General features: G+C 40.2%; 2 protein-coding genes and 1 long non-coding RNA gene across 9 annotated transcripts in view; 2 read left to right on the forward strand and 1 right to left on the reverse strand.

The window, feature by feature from the left end:
* The window catches only part of LOC113204441 (uncharacterized), a 2,942-nt gene extending 1,123 nt beyond the window's left edge, over positions 1-1,819 (forward strand). The window contains exons 5-8 of one of the 7 annotated variants that reach the window (XR_008011859.1): positions 14-743; positions 933-1,008; positions 1,081-1,153; positions 1,671-1,819. Coding sequence is in view for 2 of the 7 variants with exons in the window: in XM_026419630.2 (XP_026275415.2) it covers positions 14-743; positions 933-1,008; positions 1,081-1,099 (825 nt within the window). In the remaining 5 variants the exon portion in view is untranslated. Of the gene's footprint in view, positions 1-13; positions 844-932; positions 1,009-1,080; positions 1,408-1,670 lie in introns of those variants that run through there. The other 6 variants (XR_008011861.1, XR_008011858.1, XR_008011860.1 and 3 more) reach the window with 6 other exon arrangements.
* Positions 1-3,376, reverse strand: part of LOC127750842 (uncharacterized) — a 3,740-nt gene extending 364 nt beyond the window's left edge. The window contains exons 1-2 of the long non-coding RNA XR_008011862.1: positions 3,240-3,376; positions 42-161 (exon numbers count right to left, since the gene is read on the reverse strand). This is a non-coding gene — a long non-coding RNA (uncharacterized LOC127750842). The remainder of the gene's footprint in view (positions 1-41; positions 162-3,239) is intronic.
* Positions 1,372-4,895, forward strand: LOC127750841 (GRB10-interacting GYF protein 2-like). The gene is made up of 7 exons (XM_052273389.1): positions 1,372-1,487; positions 1,561-1,832; positions 1,921-2,062; positions 2,142-2,302; positions 2,573-2,635; positions 3,126-3,472; positions 3,604-4,895. The coding sequence occupies exons 2-7, from the start codon at positions 1,671-1,673 to the stop codon at positions 3,995-3,997; spliced, it is 1,269 nt and encodes a 422-aa protein (XP_052129349.1). The 5' UTR covers positions 1,372-1,487; positions 1,561-1,670; the 3' UTR covers positions 3,998-4,895.
* Positions 4,896-10,004: the final 5,109 nt, after the last annotated feature.

Consider the following 10,004-nt stretch of genomic DNA (forward strand, 5'->3'; position numbering starts at 1 on the left):
TTTTCTCTTTTAGTCAAACGAATCAAGTGGAGATGATGTACCTAGTCCTAGGATTGGTGCACCTCCTCAGTCAATTTCTCCATCCAGTCAACCTATGCCAGAGTCAGATGTGTTACTGAAGCATCCTCTACCAGCTTCCCTTATGAGTTCTGCTGATCCACCTTTAACAAAAGATGATGATGATGTTTTCTACAGCTGTGGTGGCGCATCAGGCATTGATTCAAGTTTCAGTCCTAGCAGACAATCTCCAGTCATCTCTGAGTCTATCAGGGCATTATCTAGTTTGTCAACTAAAAGACCAGCAGAACATTCTAGTTCCATATCTGATGAAACAGAAGCTGAGGAGTCAAGCTCAGAAGATGAAAATGTCGCACTGCATATTGTTGAGTCCAAAAAATCTGATCTGGAACGCCAACGTCAAGAGGACTGTAAGGAGGGAACATCATGGAATTATGATGATGCTGGAAAGTTCCACGAGAGTCAACCAAGAAAAAGACGATCTAAACGAGCCAAATCTCCCACAAGCCTCAATGAAGATGAAAGTCGTAGAAATAGTTTCGCCACTCCCTCGCTGTTAAACTTAAATATAAGTCCGTCTGCGTTGGAAAATATTGAAAGCACTCCAACTCCAAACCATGCAATCAGAGACTGCTTTGTGGCCTTAGAACGGCTTCCAAGCAATATAATATCTGGCAATCCTCCAGTGAATTGTACGGACAAAAAAAAGAAATGCACAGCTCCAGGTAAATAAGTAATGTGACTTCTGAACTTTGTGCAGAAAAGGTTATTAATTCGTAATTCCAAGAAATGGTGACACAAGGGAATGTGTTCCCGTTGCTGTGGGTGTGTGTTGACTTTGTTTAATATCTTGTTAAATTTGTAGACATTTAGATTTTCACTACCCTCTCTATCTCTCTCTCTGTTTTCATTAGAGGTACCACCAAGGTACCACCTCCGCCCGAGAACAAAAGCTGCACCAGACAACTTACAGGAGCCAAAATTGGGACCGTAAGTAATGTGTACTTGGAAGCTGTAGTTTTGAGTAAATTATAAAAACTGAAGTGTATCTTATTTCTCCAGAAGGAAGAGGAGACAGTAACTTTTATCTATGGAAAGTCTTTCTTCCATTGTTTGGTTCACTCAGGAATTTTTTGTGAGTAAAATCAAATGTGCTCACAAGCAAAGACTAAATTGTTCTCCAGAAAACTGGAAACTTGAAATTGCTTTTTACTTTCAGGTATTATTTGTTAGTTTATACTCTGTTGGAGCACAATACCTTTGTGATACATCCTAACACTAAAATATTTTTAAAATTAGATGCACACTAAATGTGTAGCATTGGTTTTTATGCAATATAAATTTACTATCTCAGAATAGAATTTGATCATTCAGTTACATTTTTTATAATTTTGTTTTATTTTTTCATCTCTCAACTGTCCTTTGCCCTGTTTGCACCTTTTTGGCACCTCCAATACCTTACATAAAAGGTGATGAACCGCCAAGAAGTTGTTTTGACTATAAATGATTGCTAGTTACATGAGCTAATATATTGCTGGAAAGGTTTATGGCTTTATACTAGCAGCTTCCTGAGCCACACTTAGTGGATTTAACTTGGGACTTGGGGGACCAAAGGACTGGAACGCAGACTTGAACAAGAACTTTACCGACAGATGCAACCAACTTTATACCCTGAGTCTGACCATGGTTCTAACCAAGGAGAAAGTAGAGATTCTGGGGTTGAGCTTGATAACCATTTAAACTCTCACAATCTCCACATGGATTATTCACCTGAAGGGCATGGATTTGAGGAACATAGCCATCAGAATAATGATGTTAGTGTATATGGCCTGTATCTCAATCATAATCATGCTTATATGTGACTTATTTTAATCAAACTGAAATTTCTATGGTGCTTATCAGCTATTCGGGAACACAAGCTCAACTTCAGAAGAAGGTGAAATTATGAAGAAGGAAAGAGAAATAATTGAAATGCTAGAAAAAGAGGAACAGTGGCGTTATGGTACTAATACTATACTTTCACCCAGTCACCATCATCAAGTTGGTGGAGCTATAACTTATTAGAGTTTGATTAATTTTCCTATCGTTAGACTTTGCTGTAACCTAAGCATTTATTTGCACAGGAGAGAAACTCGCAGCAAAATTAAGAGAACTTGAACAAGAAAAGTTACGTCTTGAATGGGAGCGGGCTGAAGAGTCACGAAAAGTTGCTGCTGAACAAGCTGCACGTCAAGAGGATCAGAGACGCATTAGAGCCAAAGAAGAACAGCTCAGACAACAAGAGGTAGACTAATATGTTGATCTTTGTCTTTTCTTATTCTGTACATACATTTAATCAATCACCTCCCATAATTTCTTAACAGTAACACTTTTTGTATATATGTAGCTTTGTTAATAAAATTTTGATCTGCTAAAACCCTCATTAATCTAAGTAGATTTTTCTAACTTCATAGTTACTTTTAGCTGTGTTTTACATTCAGAATATTTTAACTTTATTACCAGACTGATGCGAGCTTTTTTTTTATGTACCTATGCTATGTTCCATTATTTACAGAGTATTGTTGGTAGGCTCCCTGCTGGTGTACCATTCAACTGCAACCCTTCAGACATGAATTTGGTGAGGGTCTATTGTTTCTATTATCCAACATGCATCTTGTTGAGAAATGTCTTTTCATTGCGCCCATTGTTCTCTCTCCACAATGCAGTTATTCTGCACTCCAACTCTAGTTCATATTTTATATGATGACATGATGCTATTCAGACTCCAACCAAATATAAATAGCTGTTTCCCATTGCATGTCTCACAGAAGTGCATTAATAAACATGACTAATACTCTCTATGTATTTACCAAATTACTACACCTAGCATATCATTTTTCCAAGATGCTATTTTTTTGATTTTATACATACATTATGTGTCATTTACACCCTAGTTACTTAATCGCGTAACACTTGTTGCTTCTCTTGATATTTGGAAATTCTGATTTCTTATTGATGATAGTAATAGTGAACCTGAAGAAGTGTTGTAGGCTAGCTGTCGTTTCACCCTCGTTTTCTTTTATCTAAATCCCCTTAGTAACTTTAAACCTTTTTATATATGATTTTAGGATGCACTTAGAGAGGAGCGTCAATGTTTGAAACAAGAGCAGGCTGAACTTGAAAGGCAGAGGGAATATCTCTCTGCTAATCAAAGCTGGGACTCATCATCTTCTGCTGCTCACCGATCTCTGCAGGATGTCTCTGCTCCTCACAGGGCTGGAAGCCACAATCAGCTAAATGTTCCAAACAGTAGCACTTCTTTAAACTGTCGTCTCTCCCTGCCTGACCTTCAACAGTCAGACCTAACGGTCCAATCCATGAACATTAATCATCACAGACCCCCTCCTCCAATCCCCTTATGTAAACCCTTATCTATTGTTGATCAAGAAAGGCATGGTGTGAATGGCTTTTCAAGGTAAGTTAAAATGTCTAGCTGTTTTTTTATCTATACCTACTTAAACTTTGTGAATTTTGTAAATTAATGAATCAACCACACCACTAATTGATTTGTTTAAAATTTTATTTTTATGAACCTTTGTTTTTCAGGCAAGGACAGCTGCAGTTGTCGTCTGATTCTATTCCAATGGTTGAGTCACATCACCATCGACATAATGCAGTTGGTTTGCCATCTGTACCTGTTGCGACCTCTCCTACATCATCAACAGGAAGTCAGCAGATGACTCGTCAAACACTTCATGCTCTGAGCGCGGCACCAAGAAGTAGGATTATTGCCACAGACACTTGGGTTCAAGCAAAACGTAAACCAGAAAGTCAACGAAACAGCAACCGCGACCATTATCAACATTGGCTTATACAGGTATTTATTTATTCATTAATTGCGTCAGCTTATTGGTCCCATGAGCTAAAAGCTTGCATTAAGGGGCAATACGAATTTTCCATGTTAATACATAGGTACAAGGCGGTTGTAAAAGGACAATAAATAGTTAAGCAGTACCAATAAGATAATTTTGAAGGTTACCATGATTTTACATTCTTTTTAAATTGATTAAATGACATATTGGTGAATAGGGAAGGTAGTTCATTATACAATTTAGTAGCAGCATTAAAAGAAGCATTAAGACCATGTTTGGTGGTGTGTACTGTGGATGTGTGCATTTTATTTGATGAGCGTGTTGAGTAACTGTGAATTTGAGAGTGTTTGGTGATAGGGATGTCTGATTTTATGATGTTGAGATTCAGTTTGTGAATATATATGACTGAGGAGAATTTGACTTGTACTGAGACTGGTAATATGTTGGCGTTTTTGTAGACAGTTTTGGTGTGATCAAGATATGGCATATTAAAGATGAGCTTGAGGGCTCTTCTTTGTATCATCCCAAGTTCTTGTAGTTTTTCTTTGGTACAGTGCTCCCAGACTGAGATTAGATATGTGATGTCCGAGTGGATTAAGGCAAAATAGATGTTCTTGGGGATGGTAGGATTTAGGCCAATATGCCGCAGCCTGCTGAGGACACCAACTACTGGGAGAATCTTGGATTTGATATGGTCGATTTGACATCTCGAGGTTATTAGTGGATGATACCTTATAGTTATGGGTATGAAAAAAAAGGTATTTCATTTTTTCGAGGTTTAAAATTAGTCTGTTGAGGTCCATCCACTTAGATGTAGTAGTGAGGTCCTCATTTATTTTCTTCATTATATTTTGTTCAGTGCTATCTTCATATATGAGTAGTATGTCATCAGCATACAACATCAATCTACCATGTAGCTTCAGTAAGGATATATCATTTATTCATATTCATATTCATATTTATTATTTCCAAAGAACATACATCATGATACACTTCAGAATTATCAATAAAAGAAATTGGTACAAATCATAGTTTTTTCTTAAGCACAAAACATTAAAAATTCATCCATACTATAAAAGCAATTATTGATTAAAAACTCCTTTAGCTTTTTCTTAAATCTATTTATAGGTTTTATGGTAAAAATGCTGTCCGGCAGCTTACATAAAATGTAATGAGAGTATTCTTTTACTGATTTCTTGTTTAAAATGTTATTTCTTATTTTATCCTTATTTCTAGTATTATAACAGTGGGGGGGGAGCGGGCGCACCTGGGTAGTGAGGGGGAGTTCCGATTCGAACGTCTCACTGCCACCTCTCGTTTTCGGACCAAGCTGTCGTTACCCTGGAAACTCAAGTGTCGTACAGTATCACAGTTTAAACTGCCGCACCAATTGTACTACAGTTTAAACTGTGATACTATTTGTGTTCTACAGTTATTAGTCACGACGCGTACTACAGTTCTCTCCGCGTGTCTCACCGCGTGTGCGACAGCTACAAATGACGCTTTTAACTGTCGGACACGTCGTGTACTACACTTATAACAGTTCACAAAACGGTATCACAGCTTAAACTGTAGTACACAAATGGTATCACAGTTTAAACTGCAGTACCATTAGTACTGCAGTTTAAACTGTCATACTGTACGACGCTTGAGTTTCCAGAGTACGGCCGTCGACCGCCACCGGTGCATCGACCACGGCGGGCATCCAAGCACTGTAAAAAGTTTTCATGATTTTACGAAAAAAAGTTACGAAATGCTATGTGAAAAATAATTTACGAAAATATTTCGTAAGTGTCAATTTACGAAACGTTTGGTAAAGTTACAAATGTATTACGTAACGAATGGGTTAAACGTCATAAAATTAGACGAAAATTATAACAATTTTCATACCGCCTAGATGGAGCTTTGGGTTTTACAAAGCAATTCGTAAAATAACGACGTATCGTAATTTGTTAAAAACAAGTTTGTGTAATAGAATTAAAATTAACAGAGAAAATTGCGTAAAATTACGATAATTGTTTTAACGGTGAGTGCAGTTGCCGCTGATGGCCTGCAGAGTCGTCTGGACGAGGGACGAGGGTCCCGCAGCCCGAACACATTCTCCTCGTTGCTGTCATTGGGCAGCCGTACATCCGATCCACGAACATGACGGACAGCCCCTGTCGGCCCAATCAATGTCACCCCTTCCAGCCAAAGGCGTGCACACGAAAAGCTTATGGACAGTTTTATTCACAGCTTACTGAGTTCTGTGTACGTGCTCTGCCTACGCACTTTCAATACGCCGACATGGACAAAATTTGTTCATGCTGGCGTATTAAAAATGCGTAAGCAGAGCACGTACACAGAACTCAGTAAGCTATGAATAAAACTGTTCATAAGCTTTTAGTGTGTGAGGTTTGCGCTTACGGCAAACTGCGGACTGCGGGAGCTCGTCGCCTGCCAGACGCAGGGTAGGCCAACCTGCGGCACACGCATGCGCTGCAGGCACGATGTTGCCTACCTACCAGGCGCTTGCCTCGGGCTCGCTGTAGACTAGGCGGGAGGCAGGGTACAGGACGGGGCCGCTGGTCTCGTCCTAGCCTGCTGCACCCGGGGACGGCACGACTAGAGTATGGATCATTGGGAGACACCCCACGGGAACAAGGTACGGGGTGGGGGGAGGGGCAAACCTAACGAGATTTCCTTATGTAAACGCTTGTGACAACTTTTCAAGTGAACCGGTCCTATACTCTTCAGTGGTGTCTTATGAACTCCGAAGCCTCAACCTAAACCTCTCATCTCGTGGAACTATTTTGTTGACCCATAGCTCTGTGGGCCTACCTACAACTTAGAAAATCAGCTCAATGTGTAGAAGTACCTTGCAATGTTGACATAAGAACACTGTATATTGTTTACGAACAACAGGTTCGTAATGCAAACCAAAACCCTCGTAGCTTGCGAAGATTTTGAAGCAATCTATTACAAAATAATTCGTTGGCTTACGAACAAATAGTACGTAATGCAAACCGATTGTTCGTAAGAACCTTTCTGGCCTTCCAAACAATTGCTTTGCAATGCAAACAATTTCCTTCCCACGAACAGAGATTTGGCAAGAATACATCAAGCTGACAAAATATTTACCTAATTTTTATCAAATAAGTCACAGCAGCTACATTGTTACTTGGGATTGACAACTTATTGACCAAAACTAAAAAGTGACGAATAGTTGACTGTTTTGCACACTGTAAAAGATGCTTGTTGAAAAACAACTCACGTACTAATGGCGGTAGTGTCGTAGATGAACAACAATGTTTTTTGGGGGAGAACAACAAAAGTTGTTGCAAAACAGCAATGTTTGTTGCAAAACAGCAATGTTTGTTGCAAAACAGCAATGTTTGTTGCAAAACAGCAGTGTTGTTGCTCAAAAACTTTTGCTGTTCTTCAACAACTTTCGTTCCTGCTTCACAGCATTTTTTGATTCTAATCAACTTTTGTTGTTGCTGAACAACAGTTGTTGTTTCTGTACAACTTTGGTTGTAAATATGCAATTCTTGTGTTTTTCGCCTAAACAATTGTTTACAACATTACAATTAGTTAACTATTGTCGTTCCTGAACAACTTTAGTTGTCCCTGAACAACTTTAGTTGTCCCTTAACAACTTTAGTTGTCCCTGAACAACTTTTGTCGTCCCTGAACAACTTTTGTCGTCCCTGAACAACTTTTGTTGTTATACAACAACACGGACAGTCAATGACAAAATTAACAGAGATTTTGCTGTTAATTCTAGATGTTATTTTTTACCGTTCACAGTGATAGAAATTGTCATCTTTACGTTAATGTGACATCACCCTATGTACACATGACTTTAAACCACTAGGGGCACGGAAGCCGATGCCGTAGAGATCCGTACGTGGCTCAGGGACTAGCAAGTCACCACTTTGATTGGAAGGTCGTGGGTTCGAATCCCACCGACCGTCGTGTTCTTGTGGCTGGGTCGTTGGTCCAAAGACACGATGTTGCTAACCCCATGACAGCCGGTGGCTGGGCCACCTGTCGTTGAGCCAGTGCGTGTGCACCGAACATATTAGTCAGTTCAACTAAACTTTTTTTCCATGCACACAAATAAATAAAGTCTGTACAAATGACCTGCGCGCCAAGAGGGACATCGAGCCGAGGGGTCGCCCACTGTCCGAGTGGGTGTGCAATGACGAGTTACGCGAGCTCTCGCGAGTATCCGCGAGTATCTTGCGATTATTTTTCTCGTTTACAATGTGTTTTATAGTGCGGGACCCCTCGCATCGACCGCTGCTGTAGGGTCGCGGCAAGACCGGACAGCGTTGCTAGGATCCGCTAAACGGTGGTCTGGCGTGGCGTAGTGACACTCGCGTGCTTGTACTTCCCCGCCTCTCTGGGAGGGAAGAATAACTACTTCGTGCCTCGTCGCTCTGGAACCCCATACACTGATAAACCAAGTATTCAACTGCTCAACACTTGTAAGTGTTCAAATGCAAGTTCAATACTTGCAAGTGTTTAATTAAGTAGTAATGCACTTGCAAGTGTTCAACTGGGTATTTGTGCACTTGGAAGTGTTCAACTCTTCTGTTGTACACTTCTCTAGGTCGGGCGCTTACTGTGAGGAAAGTGTTCAACAGAGAAGTTGCACACTTACAAGAGCACAAATAGTGAGTTGAACACTTGCAAGTGTACTACTACTAAATTAAACACTTGCAAGTATTGATCTTGCACACTTACAAGTGTTATACACTTGGTTTGTTGTCCAGGCTGCGACACAAATCAATCACAGCTTCCATATGAAGCAGCAGCGAGTTTGCCCATTTATCTCTTCCGAACCAGCATAATCAGCAAAATAGCTTTATGAGAACAAGCCCGCCACCAAGTCTCAGGGTCCCCCGGGGGGGGGGGGGGGGAAAACAACGCATTGTGTTGGGAAAAACAACCGCGCGTGTCTCCGTGTTAATATGTTTAGCCGATTAGCCCGACTGTTCTTCGTTTTACAGACCTGCAGGGTTGTTACAGGTCATGGAAAACCTGGAAGTCATGGAAAAGTCAGGGAAAAAAAATCGAGTCATGGAAGTCATGGAAAAGTCAGGGAAATCGATCGCCGAGTCATGGAAAATAATGAAAAATTAGAAAATTGCGAAATTTTCTAGCGTGCCCGTGGTCCTTTACGATTGTCAAATTTATTGTTCAAAATCCTTTTTTTTCTTTCGCTCGCTTCGCTCGCGAAGATTTCCATCTATTCTTTCGCATATTCATAGGTGGACATACGGGGCCGTAACAAGAGGTAAACTAATAACTTAAAAACATTTTTTGAGATGAAAGTCATGGAAAACCTCCAGTTTGGTCAGGGAAAAGTCATGGAAAAGTCAGGGAATTTGAAAATCCCAACTCTGTAACAACCCTGACCTGCTTGCTGTTCAAGCCAGTGCCACCAACAATAGCATAAGACCTGTCAAGGTACTAGTGTAAAGGGTGGTTGTGTGTGTATACATTGGTAGAACAAGTGTGCAGTATTTGCACACCAAACGTGTGCAAGTTGTGATTTTGCACATTACATGGTGTTTAACTCAGGTTGCACACTTGCGTAGTATGCAAATTTTAGACGTTTTTTTAACGTTTAAATTCTGCACACTTATATACACAGTTCTATTCTCTCAATAGGGAACCATTCGGTGTGCAGCTGCTATACGTTTCGGAAGTGCGTCGAAAGTTTAAACACAATTGACTTATAACATAGGTAGACACCAAAAAGTGTCGAGAAAATGCACACTTGAACTGAAACGTCAATTGACGTGCAAAATTAAACACTTGTTTTACCGGTGTACTATTGTGACAATCGAAATTAGTAAATCTAGGTTCCCGCTCTGCACTGGAAACCCAAGGGTGTGAATGTCGCACATTTGCAGGTGTGTGAATATCCATTTGTACACTTACAGGGGTAAACGTGTGAATTTTTCCTAGAAAATTCACACACCTGCAAGTGTGCGACATTCACACACTTGCGTTTCCAATGTGGAGTTTCAGACTGGAGGGGACACTTATCGTATCATACGTTTACAAAGTATCGCAAGCTATGCGGAAGGGCTTGTACTATGTATTACAACAAACGACGTACTGCCCTGTGCGGGTGGGCAA

Source organism: Frankliniella occidentalis, unplaced genomic scaffold (assembly GCF_000697945.3).
Source record: "Frankliniella occidentalis isolate FOCC.00 unplaced genomic scaffold, Focc_3.1 Scaffold269, whole genome shotgun sequence".
Taxonomy (NCBI): Eukaryota; Metazoa; Arthropoda; class Insecta; order Thysanoptera; family Thripidae; genus Frankliniella; species Frankliniella occidentalis.

Coding starts and splice junctions, on each gene's coding strand:
- LOC127750841 (XM_052273389.1), top strand. CDS start 1,671: ATGCAACCAACTTTATACCCTGAGTCTGACCATGGTTCTAACCAAGGA. Junction 1,833..1,920: donor ATAGCCATCAGAATAATGAT/GTTAGTGTATAT, acceptor GGTGCTTATCAG/CTATTCGGGAACACAAGCTC. Junction 2,636..3,125: donor ACCCTTCAGACATGAATTTG/GTGAGGGTCTAT, acceptor ATATGATTTTAG/GATGCACTTAGAGAGGAGCG.